We start from the raw sequence: 18,821 nt of genomic DNA, 5'->3' as shown, positions 1-18,821 counted from the left end.
ATAGTACAGAGTGTAATAACTGTCTTGCTGTAATAAGTACAATGTTAGATCAGATGTCATGACTTGAAGTAGAACATCTGAATACTGACTACACCAGAATTTCAAACGTCTTGATCCCTCAAAATGGTTTATTGGGTCTTACCGGTTGATCAATGAATTTTAATACACTGTATTTTTACTTTGTGCTAAGACTTTTATATGACTTATCATATTATTTTAATTTCTTTTAATAGGTTTTTGATAGTTAAGTTGAGTTCTAGTTATTTTTTGAATAAGTGCTTATTTTTTGAATAAATAGTTATTTGACACCTTCTAACTGTGTAATTCATAACTTGAGCTACGAGAAGCGGATTGATGTGTTCTAATATGAGTTAGAAAGATGAGATAATAAGATATAAGTTTTGTGTTGAAGTCAAAAGCAAATTAGGAGTGTAGAAGAGTCTCATAATTCGTTTTCAATTCGAACTTAAGAAAATACTTAGTTTTGGGGGGCAGTTTTGTATTTTTTTTTTTGGATTGGGTGCTATTAGGCCTGAATTCCATTGTTCTATCTAAAAAAATGTACTTTTAGGATTGATTATTACAAAATAAGAATATGGATTACGAATTCTATGGAGAGTTAATTCTCAAAGAGTTGATATGTTGTTTCGCATTCCACTTTGAAGTTTTTATAAATTTCAATTTAATTTCGACTATTTTTCAATTCTTCCTATAAAATTGTTTGCTTAATTTGATTTCTCTAATTTGCTTAATTTGATTGCTGCTTATAGGATATAGTTGATTAAATTCAATTGTTTTATGATCCTTATCTATAATCAAATTAGCGTAACTTTTCCGTGGTCGTGTTTGATTAAGTCGCGTTTGCTTAATTCGCGACAGCTTAAATCCGTTGCTTAATCTGAAAATTAGGAACATACATGACATAATACCAATTTCGCTTGTCGGTGGGTATTGTAGTTGAATAGGATCGAATCCGCTTAGGGAACTGGAATTATAAGAAATAATGATAAGTAGGAAATCGATACAGTAGATTAGTTTATTTATCAATTTTGTTTTTATCTTTAATCATCTTCTATTTATGTTCTGAACCTTAAAAAAACCCTTATTTTCATTCGTTTGATTACAATATTCAAGAGTCCTTGTGATACGACATTCGAGTGTCACTTCCGTTTTACTACACTTTTACTTCCGTTGTTGAGGACTCTCTATTGATACTCACCAATTTATAATCCTAGTTTATAGAATTGTTAGCAATTTTATTTTATTTTTGTTTTTGTGTTTTATTGATTTTCAGAATTGCAATATAGTGGTAAGTATCTCAGCCTATCAGGTGAGAGTCTGTAAGCTACTGTTTTGAATTGCTCCTAATTTTTTTCACAAATTCAGAATAATACAACAAACAGCATTCTCTTATAAGATATTTTAAAGTGATTTTAACCCTCAAAATCGCAAATTCATTGTTTTCCTATTTTATTTGATTTATTTTCTATTTTCATATTTTCAAAAAAAATTGTATATTTATTATTTTATTTTATATGATTTTTAGTCATACTTTTAGATTTTATTTTAATTGTTTTTTCATTAGATTTTATTAGTCATATTTGATAGTTATTTTATTTGATTATGTGTTGATTTGATTCAGATTTGATTCTTATTAGTGATAGTGACTTTATTTGATTATGTGTTAATTTGATAATTATAACATGGCTCAGCAAAAAACCTTAAGAGAACTTGATGCATCTGATTCACTTTTTGTTGATTTTCCTTCTTTATTTGATTTTGATGGCATTTATACTTGGGATGTTTATACTGATACTCACTTATGTTCAGTTTGTACTGAAATTGAAGTTGATTTATATAGTGATATTTCTTCTAATATTTCTTATGAGATTTCTACTGACAAAGTTGATGTTGCAGATGTAAATGCAGCTCTTGCTGCCAAAAAAAAATCATCCATTGAGTAACCACCTACTTTAGAGATAAAGTCATTCCTTGTATTTTTAGAATTTAATGAAAAATTGCTTGTAATAATTTCATCTAAGCTTGAATCTGAACATGAATAAAAGTTGTTACAGTTATTGCAGGAATATAAGAAGGGAATTTGATAGACCGTGACTGACATTCCTGATATTAGATCGTCCATGTGTATGCATAAAATATTACTTAAAGATGGAGCAAAAGTAGTGAGGCAGCCCCAAAGGCGACCTAACCTTTTGATTTTGGATGCTATAAAAAACGAGATCTATATTGCACTAGAGGACAAAGAGAAGACCGCTTTCACTTGCCTATTTGACACTTTTACCTATAGAATAATATTCTTTGATCCTGAAATAAAAAGCGAAGACACTCTGATAAAATTTTCAAAGTCAATGGATACTACCCGAAGCTACTCCATGAGAGCCTCACTTTGGAAGGAGAGACTTTAGAAGAGTTTTCTTTGAGAAAGTCTGCTTATGCGATCATCTATCCACCTTTACGACCAGAAATCCAAGTACTCGGGAGATGAAAGGACAAGTGTATTCTGACCTCTCTTTTTCATCCCAAAAGTTTTACTTATGGAGTTTGTGAGGCGAGTTTAATCGTTGGTACTTAGAGGGAGACAAACATCTAACCACATGCTAAGTACGACCGACAATCCAGAATACTCGGGAGCTGGGAGGAAAGTTGCATTCTAACCACTATTTTCTCCCTAAGAGGCCCGAATTAAACTCGTTTATTTATAGTGTTTTGAATGGATGGCAATGTATTGGACAACAAGCTAGGTACAGTCGACAATCCAAGTACTTGAGAAATGGTATGTACAATTACATACACCCCATCCTTTTTCATCCAATTTATTGTAAAAATATTTTGAAAATGACTTGACGTTGGATCAAGTGTTTAGAATGTTTGTCAATCGTGTAGAGTAAGTGAAAAAGATACTTGGTGTTTGACCAAGCGCTTGCGTGGTGTTCAATCGAGTTTGATTTTGAAAATACTTGACGTTGGATCAAGTTTATTTCATCTTTTGAAAGAGGTTATTTTTATTGTTTTTGGTTATGTTAAGTTAATGGCGCATAAAGGAAAGCAATAAAGTTAAACTATTACACGTTCATGGGATCGGGGGATATTTTACCCATAATGGGGGGATGGATCATAAATCATACAAGAATTAAATCCAAACAACCATACACCATACAATGCAAGGAAATAAATCATGCAACCATACAAAGTAAAAATAACCAAAAATGCGTGTAAAATATACTAAAGAAATTAGCACGCAATACAACCATATCAAATTAAAACAAATGAAAAAGATATTTCTAAGATTATTATCTAAAAATTATTCTAGAAAGATATCCTAAAAATAGCGAGGAAACTATCTTAAAAAATTAAAATAGTAAATGTTATTATGCATGAGAATGTATGTGTAAAAGAAAATAGTGTTAGGTTTAAACAAAATAACATTAAAACAGGTTCAAGACAAATTGGTTTCATTATTAGTGCAGAAAAAACAAAAAAAGTGGGGTGTGGATAGAAAACACTAAAAATAGGCTGAAAGTATTAAAAATAAAAAATAAAATAAAAAGGAAATATCCCCCTGAAGCCGGTTTTAGAGTTATGTCTCAAGGTATTTGTGAAGAATTATGGAACCTTGGAGTCCTAGAAGAACTTAAGATGAAAATTGAGCTTCCACTGAAATTGTAATCGAACAGTAAAGTTGCTATTACCATAGCTCATAATCCAGTTCAATATGATAGAACCAAATATATTGAGATTGATCGACACTTCATAAAGGAGAAGCTAGATGCTGGAATCATATGTCTATCTTTCGTGACTTCAAGTCAGCAAACGGGTATCCTGACCAAAAGTTTGGCAAAACCTACCTTTGAGCATTTGATAGACAAGTTGGGCATGATAGATATCTATGCACCAACTTGAGGGGGGTGGGAAAATATCTTATTTCCGTTTTTATTGTTTTCTTTAATACTCGTTTTATTTTCCTATATTCTCCATTAAGGAGATAATCAAGTGTAATAACTGTATATACACTATATAAATCAGTCTGAGGTTGATGAATAAAACATAACAGATTTTTACCTATTATCTTTAATAAAACCTTTATTACCGATAACATGATCAGATGCACCAGAATCAAGGACCCAATGGCCAATAGTAGATGACTGAGAGAAGCAAACAAATGAATTACCAGTGTGTGCAGCCGAAGACGTGGAGCCAGTGTTTTCATTAGTCTGACACCACCTAACAAAATCATTGTAGCTTGGTGTAGAGCTCTGAAGAGAAGGTGGGGTATGCGGAGTGTCTGAATGATCGATTTGAGTTGCATTCACCTGGCGTGGAGGTTTTCCATGAAACTTCCAGCAACGGTCAATAGTATGTCCAAGTCGGTTACAATGGTCACGCTTGGGACGAGGTTTGGAGTTAGATGATCCTTCTTGAAAGCGATTTTGATTATTGCCAAGGGACGCAAGGGCATATGTGTCACCTGGTGTCGAGGCAACAATAGATGGAGGAGAGACCGGGCCAAAAGCATGAGGTGTAGTCAAACGCAACAGTTGTTCACTAATTGTGTCATAGTTAGGAACAGTAGTACTGGATAAAATCTGGTTACGAACGGATTCGAATTCTTATGGTAGTCTAATAAGTGTCATGATCATGAAAAACTTACTTTGTTGTTCGGCATGAGTTGTTGCGTCTTTTGCGTAAGGCATTAGGATTATGTAATTTGCTTTCAAGGCGTCAAGTTTACTCAGATTGACTTGCATATCTATATTCTCAAACTTCAGAGAATTGAGTTTGAGGATGACACTGTATAGACAATGAACATCGTTGGAAAAGACTTTCTTAGCTTTTTCTCATACCTTATAGCAAGTGGTGAAGGATTGATAATGTGCTTGAAGATTAGGTTATATGGAATACCATAACACAGTGCATAGATAGGCATAGTTTCCATTTAGTGAGTTTGTCGACAGCAACAACATCCAATGTTATGGTTAGGTGATCTTCAAACCCTTGACCGTGAAAACACATCCTGACAACACCAGCTCATATGTTGTAGTTGGCTATTCCAGTTAGTTCTTCACATGGATACCATGTTGAAGTGCAAGAGACTAAGAGGCATTTTAGTAAACCGTGTGTTTTTTTTAAAAGTATTACGGAGACTTTATCATATAAAGAGAAATTACAACTAATTATATGATATAGTCGATGTGAGATTATTCTATACATAAATATTTACAAATATCAACCGATACCGTTGATAAAATCACACAAAATACAGATACAATCTATGTGAAAACAAAAGCAAATCACTGGTCTCGGTTTTAACCTTTCTTCTATTAAAGAGTCATGCAAAGAAGAAGAAAAAAACATACTATGCAACATAGAAACGAAATTGATCAGTTTTATCGGTGAATCCTGGAATTTTCAAAAGGTCTGCAGTAGAAGAAAAAAAAAAGATTAAAATAACAAAAGATGTATAATAACAAATTTTACTCGAAAATGCAGTTTAGTATCTTTTACATTACCTCTTTCACTTGATCATAGATGGCTAGCTCAGCAGCATTAATGATAGCATTTCTTGCGAAGTTGGGGCCAATGCCAGCCCAAAGTGCTCTGACTCCCTCCTGTTTGTTTGATAAAAATTAAACAAGACTAATTATGAGTTTGGAACATAAAGAAGGACTAAAATCATCTTTATCTTTCACAAATCATAGACCTGTTTCACATTTGTTGAATAACCATTCAATGATCCAGCGTAGCACCTTGGCACACCAGAAGCCAGGAGGCAATTTTCCTTCTGCTTGAAATTGCTACTGAAATTGCTACAGCACCTCTTGATAATGAAAAATTGCTACAGGTTTAAGAATTGTTTTGAAGTCTAACTTTGGCCGTATCCAGAGGAATAGTACATACCTATAGAAAAGATAAATTTGAGGATATAATTTTCAATATTCGCTGGGACCGAATTCTTGAAAAAACACTACGACATGACATCTAACAAGTGAATGGAACATGCAAAACAGCATAGTTAAGATATGATAAGCTGAATCAATCTCCATAAACAAGGAAGTTTTGTGAATAAATTGAAAGTTGTTTCATTTGGATAATTTACAGAAAACTATTCAACTATTGTGCCATTCTTCACTTCTGATTCAGTCAGTGAACATCAAATACAGCATTTTCAGAACAGATAATTAAGACTTTCAACAAAACAATCAGTTTATCCCAATATCCAATTCCAAAATCTACAACTATAAATCATTGAGCATAGAACAATCGAAATCAATGTTACATTTTGAAAAATAACAGCCATGAGTTTAAAGAAAATTCCTTTAATAACATACGACGTGCTTCCGCCAAACTCACCGTCAATCCAAACAAGCGCTAAGACTCACCACTTGCAATTGGATAGGCTCAAGCACATATTGAGCCAATCTTCATGAAAATCTTATATGCACACCAACTCATATTCAGCCTAATTCTGACCAAGCAAAAGGGTAACAATCAAAGTAAAAAAATTGACCCTAAATATATTTTTCTACTAAATATTTTAGTTTTAAAAAAAATCATAATTAACTTATTATGTTTTGCCGTTATTGTTTAATTAAAATATTAAATGAAGAGAAATTTCAAAACATCATTTCTGGATTTCATTTCTGTTTATTTTTCATATCATTTTTAAGCTCACTCGACCTGATGGTTATATAATTTATATTTAGATAGCAATCGACCAATAAACCACTCGTAAACTGTCACGAGACTCAGTTGAACCACATCAAGAACAAGCCTCAGGAACCATATTTGCAGGCAGCATGGTCAAAGAATCAACTGAACTAGCAAGAATTATCATTTTCATACGCAGTGCTACTCAACAATCTTAAGTTACATTTCTAGAACATTGATATCAGGAGGTTCTAATACAGAAACTCAAGCTCGCCTGATCTTTGAACTGGAAGAACCAGAGAATCAAAAAGTTCCAAAACTGATATCTCATGCTGTGCCACGTTCCTATCAATGGTCAGTCATTGATATACAAGAATTTACATATGCCAAAAATAATCAAAATAATAAGTAGAGAGGTTTCAGTATCTACATAGGCATTTACACCTACATTTATCCTAGTATTCCTACTACTACAGCAAGGAAAGAATCTTCTAGACATTCTTTACAGCAAAACTTCGGATTGGAGGTGACAGACAAACCAACTGTGTGTTGATAGAGCAGGATAAGTTGCCCCTCTGCAAGCATCAATAAAAAATGGTGGGTCACCCTAATGCAAGACCGTGGCAACTGCTGTCAAGCAGCACCAATAAGTCCTAGATATTTGAGAGTAAGGAAGTCACGCATACCTTCGGGGTTTACTTATTACAATCATAGAGCAACAACCCGTAACTACTTGTAATCAACTCGACCTTCTTTCCTACCATGCAAGTGATGAGGAATTCTTTCTTCTTGGTTCATATTCGGTTTTTCTTGATGATCATTTCTAGTCACAATTCTTAAAGGGTGTGCCTCGGTGTTGAACACCCATTCATCAAGAGAGATAACTGAAGGTGGTGAAAACAAAAGATAGAGATACTTGAGGGTTTCTGCAAGGAAGAAGCTCTGCATCATATTATCTTTGTCACCTGTATTCACCTGGGTATTCAACCAAGGGTTAGTGATGTTCCTTGGTGCACAAATTAGAAAAGGAAAACCATAATCTTTTATAAAGCATATATGAAAATCTTCCTCGTAAAGAAAGAAAAAAGAATCTGTGAACCAAGTCTGTTCTGAATAGAACATACATCACTTTATCATCTCATGCAACCAATTTCTGCATGATTTTCCTCTCGGAGATAATTAGCACATTTTGGCAACCCGGTTATGCATGCCAAACAAGCTTGCAACAAAACATGAATAAGAAAGAAAAACATTTTGGAGAAAAAGTGAAGGGCTTTAAGAATTTCTTACATCTTTGAGTCCAACGTACCCTGCCTCAGTGCGAGAGTTGTTTTCAAATGCTTGGAAAATATTCCAACCCCATTCTTGGTATGTCTTGTTTCTAGTGAAACGCCAGAGGTAGAACAGCGACTCAATTGTTTCAGGTCTTTGGATATTCCATGAGGTGCCAACATTCATATCCTACAATTATCTTTAGCTTAGCACATAACATCTAAGGGGATTTGAAGAACAGTGTGAGAACGAAAGATCCAAACCTCTCCACTGCGAAAGAAATAGTTCTCCCCAGCTAATTTAGTTGGCGTAGACTCGTAAAAATTGTAGCAGGTCCATGCAAGCTGCACAATTAGATGCAACAGAATTCAGTAGAGGTTTCAAAGAAAAATGGCAATCGAAACCAACAAATTTCTGGCACAAATCAGCACTTGTCACAAAAAACTATTCTTCCTTAGTAAAAACTAACTAACAACTGTTCAATTAAATCTAAAACCTCAAATGATTTGCAGTATGGCCAGATAAAAAAGTTACAGTCTAGCTTCTGGATGCAATCTATTTTTTATTTTGTTTTGAAATCCGAATGATGGTTCCAATTGCTTGGTAAAAAGCAAGAGTAATGTGGGATAAATTAGCACTCAATAAATTTTTAGCACAAACTAACACTTGTTACTAAAAATTTCTTAGAAAAAATTAACTAATAAATGTTCAATTATATCTAGACTTTGGATGCATTGTAGTATATTCAGATTGAGAAGTTAGGGTCTTGCTTTTCGATGCAATCTATCTCTTTATTCTGTTTGGAAATCCGAATGATGGTTCCAATTCCTAGGGCAAAAGGCAAAAATAAATGGGGATTAAATTCAAGCAAGCAATTATTGAGAAAAAATTATGTCAATCTTAATAAAAATACAAAGTGTAACAGAGTCTAAAACAAAATATATGTAGCAAAAGCACCTTGGCATTAAAAATATCCAGAACTACATGTCACCAAACAAAACTACTCCTAGCATTAAATATGCCAAGAACTTGAGGCAAGTTTCAGCTAGCTTACTGGATAAGCCAGCAATCGACTATAAATTATGGATAAAATATTAAGAGTAATGGATATTATGATTAATTAATTCAGCAATTGTTGTTTTAGAATTATAACTATTCCACTGGACAGTTTAAGTGTTTTAAGAGAATTGATCATTTGGAATTCTTCAACAATAATGCTAGGGCACTAGGAAAAACTCAGGAGTTACAGCACCTTTCATGAGGCATTTTCTCTTCCAAAAGCTTCTTATTTATGTATATGCATATTTTATTCTTTTCTTTCCCGTTACAAAAAGATTACCACGGCATGAACAATTTGAACTGGTTGAAGCTTTTTAGACAAATTGAGTGACGAATTTCACAAATACTTCTTAAGTATTACCTCCTCTGCGAGAGACATGATTTTTCCGCCTTCTCCAGGGCCATAGCCAGAAGATCCCAAAGCCAGCATTCCAGGAACAAAACATGCTAATTCATCCATCTGAAAAAGTGATAAAAAGATCAAACAATTTTTTTCAGAAGATGTCAATCTAAATTAGATAAATGTCCATTCCAAATAACACCTTGTCCAAGAGTGCATTTCCAAGCTTTTCAGATATATACACAAAAGATGATGGTGTTGACTTCTTAATCAAGCTTTGCAGACCTTTCATTGATGTCTCCCACATTTCCCTGGATAGGCATTTTCTCGCACATTTAAATATATGGGATCCAAATGTAGGCTTATTTTCTAAGTTGAAATTTCTATAACGGAATAAAGGACAAAAAAAAGGTGGGCCAGATGATTGTAACATATTTAGACTAAACAGATAATACATGCAATGAGTATAACAGACAGTGAAGAAATCTTAGTCAAACATCGGGTGTTTTGTAGAGTATACAGTGGAGAGCTCGAAAAATAGAAGAACTAAATTCTGATAATTATAAAAATAGTTGTAAATTCAAAACTTTGGGTGTGGGCCCTATATACTTTAGCTTCTTCCATAAATTTATGGCAAACAAATATGTTAATGGTGCATCAGTGAGAGACGGAGTCAGATGCATTGGCGAGAGGCAGGATAGCTGGATCAATAACTTTTTTACCATGCAGAAACAACAAAATATGCAATTTTCAAAGGACAGCAGACATTTCAAGTTTGTTACCTGTAAAACTGTACTGTTTCAGTCTTGTTTCCTTGTATCCATGCCTTAAGCAGATACTCGTAGAAGCTGCAACACAGTCATCGCATCCTATTAATTATGTGAAGAATGAAGTGACTAGAATCTAGCAAAGCTAGTTTACATTTACTTTCAACATATTGTTGCACTGTTAGTACCATTCAACAGAAGACAATAATTAGTTGAGTTGAATAATCAATTATGTCATTAGTTGGCCATCTTTTTCCTAAGAAAAATATGCATTCATGGAAACTTTTATCATATGCATGCACGGAAACATCTCTGTTCACAGAAGAATCATCATCACTAAAGTGCACGTCGACCTATTAAAGACCGTGAACCTTTGCAAACGCTAAACACCAAAACAACACCAGTTTATTCCATACTCCTGGTAATCATAATGTACAAATGTGGGCAACTGACTTAAATAATGAAGTTCTATATCAAATTCAGTTTATAATCACACTGTTCCATTCATCATAGATGGTCGACAACCCATCTCTATCTTAAAAACTCCATAAGGCTTGTTATTAAGTTAAACAAAATATAGCTTAAAGTTGCAGCTAAGTTTTCTTTGAAGATATAGCTAACAACCTCAACCAAATTGGCCAACAACTGTAAGATAAGGTCGTGAAATGAGAGTAATATATGATGTTATCAGATTTATCACCTATCACCCATAGCACCAAATGTAATTGCTCCAGCTGATTTAGTTCCAGTTAGTGGATTAAGATATATGGGAAGCAGCCCATCCTCAGGAAAGCTTCTGCGAAGCTCTTTGATGACCTTCTCAGCCTGAAACATCAGAAGGCAAATACCTCAAAATTGACATAAGGAATAAACTTCAACACTCTTTCACAGTCACAACATTCTCAAAATCAGTACACTTGGGGTGAGAAAATTTTGAAAACAAGAGTATGTGGGCTCAGTTCACCTCAAAAGAAGAGATTCACAATGTTGAAACTAATGATTCCGAAAAGCGAAAAGTATATAAATATTCTGGAAACCCATAAGAAACAGAAAAAGATTACCGTTTCCTGGTACTTGGGATCGTTTGTCCTTTGAGAGAGAGCAATAAATTCAAGCTGCTCTGAACCAGAATCTGCAAGAATACTGTTCCCCTAGTATCGGAGAACAAATTATTCAGAATATAAAACACACAACAACTAAGAAAATATTCCTAGTTTCCTTATACACTATTCCTGCAACGCATTTCGAATAATAAACAGATGCAAATAGTTATTGTCAAAAAAAATGGGAATAGTTGAAAATAAGGTTCATTAATTTTTTTGAATTAAATAAAAATCAGATAAATTTGTGCAAGAAAACATATAAAATAGACAGGCTACAAACTCAACAGAAATAGTGAATGTTAAAAGTTTATATTATTACTATAGTGGGGACTTGGGTATTATCAACTAATGCATGGAGTTTCACATTGCTGGACGGTTTTCGGTATCTGATTGCTTATCACAATGTGCGGTCATGATATGGTCAAGTATTCTCCAGTGGTATTTAATGAAGCTTCCGGTACACAACATGATTTGGATTGTTTCTTTTTATTTTTGTTGATGGTTAGCCTTACTTGCATGCATGATTTTAGCTTCTGTTCGTGTTGATTGAGTATGATGATTCTGACATGAATGGTTAAACATTGGTATATCTTGCTTATGTCTTGAGTAGTTCAGTCTTCTTTATGGTTAAACTTGGTGCCTTAATTGATTTTATTGTTGGTGTTAAGAGTCCCACATCGGACAATATATAGCATAAACATGTGTTTATAAATGAGGGCAAACCTCACCCTACAAACTGATTTTGTAAGGATGAGTTAGGTCAAACTCTAATATGGTATCAGACTCAGGTTTAAGAACCGGTGGGCCACCTGCTATCAGGTTTCCGCTATATTGAATCACCCACCATTTTATTTCCATGCTCCAGATGTCCAGTCCTAGGCGTGAGGGGGGATGTTAAGAGTCTCACATTGGACAATATATGACATGAACATGTATTTATATGTGAGGGCAAACCTCACCCTACAAGCCGGTTTTATAAGGATAAGTTAGGTCAAACTCGAATAGTTGGCTTATGTCTAATGGTGGTTAAGTGTGTTGTAGCTTCTTCCAAGGTGAAGCCTTGAGTTGTAGCTTCTTCTTGATGGTTAAGTTTTTTATTGTTGTTTCCTCCAAGTGGTTAAGCCTTTGAATTGTAGCTTTTGCTTTATGGTTAAGTTTTTGCCTTATGTCTTTGATTTTAGCCAATGTATTTCCGGCATGTCTCATTGTATGTTTTTTTTGTCGTCTTTTGATTTGATGTACCTTTTTTTGGCTCATCCCAAACCAAAAGTGTTGTAAACACCTTCCAACTTGCGGGAGGGTATTAGAGATATTAGTAATTGGTACTTAGTGAGTAGCTTGTTGGTAATTGGTTCCCTATATATAGGATGCAATCACCTCATATAAGAACACTCAGTTTGTATCAATTTAATCTTAATCAATTATATCTAAGTTTAGTCATTTTTCTCTTTATTTCCATGGATGTTGTGTTTCTTAATAGCATGTATATCTTGTTGATTACTATTCTAGAATTAAGGGGGGAAATGTCCAACAACCACCGGATAAGGAAATAACTCCTATTCTAGAATCAACTAGATACAATTGTACAAATAAAGGAAATAAATAAACTGTAAAAGTTTTTGGAAGAAAAATCATGTTATGCAGCACATCTCCAAGTAATCAATAAATAAAGCAGCCTTCTTATATTTTTACCAATTGATCAATCAATGAAATTAATATTAGTGGTGGACAACATCAAACAAAGATTAAAGGGTATCCAAGTCACCATGTTTAAGTCCTTCGCAATAGAACACGGATAGGAAAGACGGTTTCTGATATTAAACAGTGTTCTAATATGTATAACCAGTTATAGGAAAGTAACAGTACATCGTAAGGTCCAAACATACCCGGGTCCACCTAGGGTTATTTGTATTTCCATAGGCCAAGTTAATTCTGTTATAAGGGATTCCTGAAGGTGTATTCCAAGCAGGCAGCAGCTTGTCTGCAATATCTCTAGCCTTTTCTAGGAAGACTTCATCGCCAGAGAGATCGTAAGCACTAAGAAGCCCACCCAAAACCCTGAATATTGAATATAACCAAAATAATTGAGAGATGAGTGAAAATGGACTACAAAGCATAAGCAACATATGTTCCAATTGACAAAGTTACAGCAATTATCAGGCAGTTGAGAAATAACTTCAATAAATATAAGATTGAACCTTCTAATTCAACCTTATGGTTGTCTCGAACACACTAACTTCGATATTCTTGTTGAAATACAATGATTTTGCAATCCACCTGAAATATTTATTATTTTAGATGCTTTAAATGTAACCAAATTAAAATATAGAAACTGGAACTATATAGAAGAAGAACTCACTCTCTAGCTCTTTTGAATTGGGTATCAAGGCCCATTATAAATAATGTGTCAAGAGAATCTACTAAAGTTGCCCCTAGACCGCCAAAACTATCAACACCATTCATCGATTGTGGCTGTGAGAGGAATAGCAAGCTAATTAGTTGCCAAATTCAGATTTTATCAAGGAGGGAATTTAAGAGTCAAAATGTAGAAGAACATAGCAAAATATATACAAGTGGAAACACCATTTCCTACTATGGATTATTGCTTAAAAGAAAGTCCTAGACTTAAAAACAAACAACATATGCTCTATGCTGCACCACTTATCTAAATAAGAATAATGACTGAACTCAGCTAGTAAAAAAGTTAGTGTTCACTCATATACTCCATTAAGTAATATCTATTTACAGAGCAATATTAGCCATATGACTCATAACTGATTTAACAAATATCATTAACATTTCCTAACTTGTATGATATGTATAATGGAATGATCTTAAATACCATAATCATTATTATGTTAAGGAAATGTGGTTGAGCCAAACTTATAATATATATTGTCGATATGGGACTCTTCAGACATTAGATAAACAAAAATATAAAGTAGTGGAAAACCTTAAGTTCATCCTTGCCCCATGCATACTTTTCATAAGATGACCATGCATGAAGCATAGCTTCTTTAACTTTCTCTCTTCGTTGTAAACTAATAGGATCATCATCCTCGTCAACCAAAACTTCCTTGTTGGATTTATTGATACTTTCATCCTTTTGTATACTTTCATCATTTTGAACACTTTCTCCTCCTGAGTCATTCATATTACCCTGTATATCTTCCAGCTGCCATTTCAAATATAACTCAAATCAAGCCACCAAAAAAATGTCAAATTGAATAAGTTTTAGTAATTTTCAGATCTTACTGTTTTTTGCAAGCGTGTAACCTCGTGTTTTAATCTCAAAATATCCTCCTGAAGCAAAAATACATCATCAGCTTAAAAATGATAATTTAGCAATTCAATGAAAAATGAATTTGATGAATAGTGATACCTGGTGTTCTCTGTTGAGCAATTGGCGATCATAAACAAACCATGCAAGAGAGACGAAAAGGAGAATGATGAGTGCAAATCGTTTAGGTCTTTTTAGGTAATAACGGGGTTGAACATAACGCAATGTGGATGAGGAATAGGTTTTCCTCGCCATTCCGAAGATGATACAAATTACAATGATGATGATGATGATGAATTAGAATGAGGAATTGAAATTTCTGTTTGAGAAGTGCATTGCAAAAGGGAAAAGAAGTAACAGGTGTAAAGTTGTTCAGTGTAAGGAATGTGGAGAATAAAAATCGGAGTTTCCTTTGTTTCTGCGTTCCACGATTTTGGAAGAATGAATGAACGAGAGAGGAGGGTGAAGATTGTGGTTGTTACACGTGTTGTGCGGCTATTATTTTGATGTTGTTTAGAAAAGAAAGTGAAATTTTTATCACAATTTTTTTTTTCAAATAAGTATTCATAATAACTTACCTTCACACTTATTTTATTTTTTTTAAAGTAATTCATTTTTAAGGAGACGTAAATTTAATTGACGTATGTGTAAAAACACATAAGAGTATGTAACAATTCAATTTACGACCGTGTATAAATATGTATGAGAAAAAATATATTTTCTCTTCTATATGTTTGTACAATATCGTCAATTGGATTGACGTCTCCTTATATTTGTTGTACACATACGCGTTAATTGGGTTGACATCTCTTTTATGTCAAAATACTTTTTATTTAAAAAGGGATTATTTTGAAAAATAAATGAAAAAGTAGGTTAGTTTGAATATTTATTTGAAAAAATGAGTTATTTGGATAAAAAATTTTAAAGAAAATGATAAAAGGAAATATATTTAATAAATAACATGAATATTCTTATTCTTATATGAAAAGATATGAAAATATTATTCTCCGTTTAATATTGTCTTAGCAATTCAGACATCTTGTTATAGTATTAGTCGAAATAAAGGAACACATTTTTATGTATGCTCACCGAGTATAATGGAGTCTTAGTATACTATTACTTTCTCCGTTTTACAATGAGTGATTCAGTTGATCATTTCACATCGATTAAAAAAAGAATAAAAAAGAATAAATGAAAGAAGGAATAATATTTTTACTAAAGTGTCATTGTCAAGTATTGAGAATGATGAAAGTGATATTAATTAGAGGGTAAAATTAAAAAAATGTGTATTGGAAATTGAAATTGGTCATTCATTTTATGACACTCTTTTATTCCAAATGGGTCACTCATTATGAAACAGAGAGAGAATTATTTAGCCAATCCTATCTATACACGTATACCGTTAGTTACACTAATTTGTTTGATAATTATTAACTTATCTATATATTAGATATTGTATTCCACTTCCACGTGTAACCAATCAATTAATAATAAATTTATCTCTTTACAAGTTATCTATTCCTTTTTTTTTAAAGCTTGCTTCATTTTCTTCATCATCTTCATGAAACTTGTACATGATTACTGCACCATTAACATGGTATCAGAGCTTTCAAAGCTCTGGTAGCCATTGTTTCTCAGTCACTTTTTTCTTTGTAGAACTCAGCTTCTATTTCTTTTTTTTTTTTTTTTTTTAATTTCTTGACTCATACATCAATGGTCTACCAGAGTTACACTGGTTTTTCCACGAATTCCACCAATCCTTACTACTTACATCCAAACGAAAATCAAAAACTTGTTCTTGTTTCTCCATTGCTTGATTGTTGATCAGAATTATCACACTTGGTCAATCGACGCACATTGCTTTGATTTCCAAGAACAAAGAGAAGTTCATTAATGGAACCCTAACCAAACCTCTGGTACCATATCCATTATATGCTCATGGATTCTATGTAACACCATGGTCCTTGCTTGGCTTCATCGTTCGATCTCAGAATCCATTGCCAAATTTGTGCTATGGAATGATAGTGTCGTTGGTGTCTGGAAAAATTTGCATATTCGATTTTCTCATATCGATTTATTCCGCATTTCAGACATTCATGAGGATCTCTATAACACCTTAAATTTTTCCCGAGTAAATTTTAAACATTTATCAGAGTAAACAAAACAGCATGCAATTTAAGATGCTACACTACAACATACAATCAACCTGCTCAGTTATAAAGACATATAACACTTTGTATTTATAAAAATAGTAGTAATAACCACATGTCTGAATGTTAACTTTTATTAAATCGCAGCGGAACAACAATAACAAACAGTTAACTCAACATAACCAACATCAGTATAACATGTCATATAAGAAATATTAAAATATAAAGAAAGACACATCATTCCAATCCCCCGGTGTTACACATCAGAGCAGACGCCAACACAAAAATAAAATGGAAGACTTCATCTTCCACTCACATCTGAACTCCTACTGCAGATTATCTGCATGTTATCCGCGTAGAGACGACATTCGAACATAAACAATGAGATATCATAATTATATAAAGGAAATCATGATAATAAGTAGGCATCAGATTATTACATGTACATCACCCATTCCACAACACAAATCCACATAATCCACACAATGGCTATTCACACATAATAGCAACATAATAATCATCCAACATAATCAACCATCCAACATAATAACAACATAATTAACCATCCAACATAATAACAAATGCAATCAATGTACTGCAATGAGACTCAACAACTTGACTCAATGCATGTGGTACCAATACGTGAACACTCAAGTTCACCATTTCGATTCCCCACCTCCTAGGATCAAAGTCATCAATTTCTTACCATCACCTCCGATAACGTCTCACTGATTCCATCACCTCCAAAATCGGCTACTGCTGAATCCATACAATAAGATTTGAGACTCACCAAAAACTGACAGTCTATTCAACAACATGAATGCATGCAACATACTATACATGCAACAACAATATCATGCACAATGACTCACCTTCATAGTCAATATACACCGCCAATACTGGACATCATGCATCAAACACATGTTATACAACTCAACAACATCAACATACAACATAATAAGCAACAACAATGCATTTAAGGTTATGTCACACAACCACATAAATAGTATAATATATTCCAACACCATCACACAGAAAAATATTCATTTTTTAGGTATTGAAACCAAATTTAAATGATAGTACACACTCTCAGCTTTCCGACACTTCGAACCGTGCATCAAGCGGAGTTACGGAGCTCAAGTTACGTCATTTTCAATTTCTCAATTTTTTTACGTAACAGTGGTAATCAATTATGCTCAAATCGGTAACCAGTTACGGGCTTCGAAAACAGCCCAAAAAGCTATTTTTTGTCGTTTGATGCCTTCCGGACCTCCGATTTCGACTCCGTAAAAACCTCTGATCTCAGAAGTCGATATACTATCATTATTCATTGATTAAAACAGAAAATTTATATTATATTACAGAGTAGTATAAAAAATCATTCATTCTTATTAATTCATATGTACCTCAAACCTCCCAACAGCAACAATTGCAATAATTCATCATTCCAACTCTGACTCGAAACCGCATCAATTTACACAACTTTTACATCACACAATCTAATCAAATTTCATGAGTTTAACAGCAATATTTTCATCATTCACACAATTCAATCAAATTTCATGGGTTTAACATAAACTTTTTCATCATTCCCACAATTCAATCAAGTTTCATGGGTTGAACAAGAACATTTTCATCATTCATACGATTCAATAAAGTTTCATGGGTTTAAAAGCAACATTTTCATCATTCTCACAATTCAATCAAATTTCATGGGTTTAACATCAACATATTCATCATTCTCACAATTTAACATAGAGAAGAAAACACAAAACCTACATGGCATAATCTACCCACCACCATCATGTTAACCCTTAGATAATCAGAACTTCATCCTTATCTTAGAGTTCCTAGTAATAGCTTCTTTAACCTTCAACAACGGTGAATCTCCCCTTAAACTCTAGCCTATTCCTCTCTCTTTCTCTACTTTTCCTCTTTTCTCCCCAAATGTTACGTACTGGGTTTCTATCCCAATACCCCTTCTATATTTTTATTATAAATCCTATTATTTTATTAACTTATTATATTATCACTATTTTCTTAATAATAATAACAATAATAGTAATAGTAATAGTAATAATAATAATAATAATAATTCACTCAAATTAAATAATTAAATTAATATTCATATAATATTAATTAATTAATTAAATAATAACTAATATGATTAATTAGTTTTACTCA

At 33.2% G+C, this 18,821-nt stretch overlaps 1 protein-coding gene across 1 annotated transcript; it reads right to left on the bottom strand.

Annotated features, from left to right (window-relative positions):
• Positions 1-6,832: 6,832 nt before the first annotated feature.
• LOC127138590 (mannosyl-oligosaccharide 1,2-alpha-mannosidase MNS1) lies at positions 6,833-14,980 on the bottom strand. The gene is made up of 15 exons (XM_051065070.1): positions 14,590-14,980; positions 14,463-14,510; positions 14,161-14,382; positions 13,567-13,679; positions 13,419-13,484; positions 13,094-13,265; positions 11,166-11,255; positions 10,805-10,929; positions 10,120-10,185; positions 9,540-9,648; positions 9,359-9,457; positions 8,202-8,282; positions 7,957-8,127; positions 7,353-7,641; positions 6,833-7,241 (listed from the first exon to the last, which is right to left on the bottom strand). Exons 1-14 carry the CDS (start codon positions 14,740-14,742, stop codon positions 7,396-7,398), a joined length of 1,761 nt encoding a protein of 586 aa, XP_050921027.1. The 5' UTR covers positions 14,743-14,980; the 3' UTR covers positions 6,833-7,241; positions 7,353-7,395.
• Between the last annotated feature and the right edge of the window lie 3,841 nt (positions 14,981-18,821).

Source organism: Lathyrus oleraceus, chromosome 4 (genome assembly GCF_024323335.1).
Source record: "Lathyrus oleraceus cultivar Zhongwan6 chromosome 4, CAAS_Psat_ZW6_1.0, whole genome shotgun sequence".
Lineage (NCBI taxonomy): Eukaryota > Viridiplantae > Streptophyta > Magnoliopsida > Fabales > Fabaceae > Lathyrus > Lathyrus oleraceus.
This window is presented reverse-complemented; position numbering and strand designations above follow the sequence as displayed.

What these genes read in the sequence shown, in the direction of transcription:
- LOC127138590 (XM_051065070.1), bottom strand. Translation starts at nt 14,742, where the DNA reads ATGGCGAGGAAAACCTATTCCTCATCCACATTGCGTTATGTTCAACCC. An exon ending in ATAACCCTAGGTGGACCCGG is followed by an intron (nt 11,256 to 13,093) that starts GTATGTTTGGAC and finishes CTCCGATACTAG; the next exon opens with GGGAACAGTATTCTTGCAGA. An exon ending in ATTTCTTTCGCAGTGGAGAG is followed by an intron (nt 8,128 to 8,201) that starts GTTTGGATCTTT and finishes AGATAATTGTAG; the next exon opens with GATATGAATGTTGGCACCTC.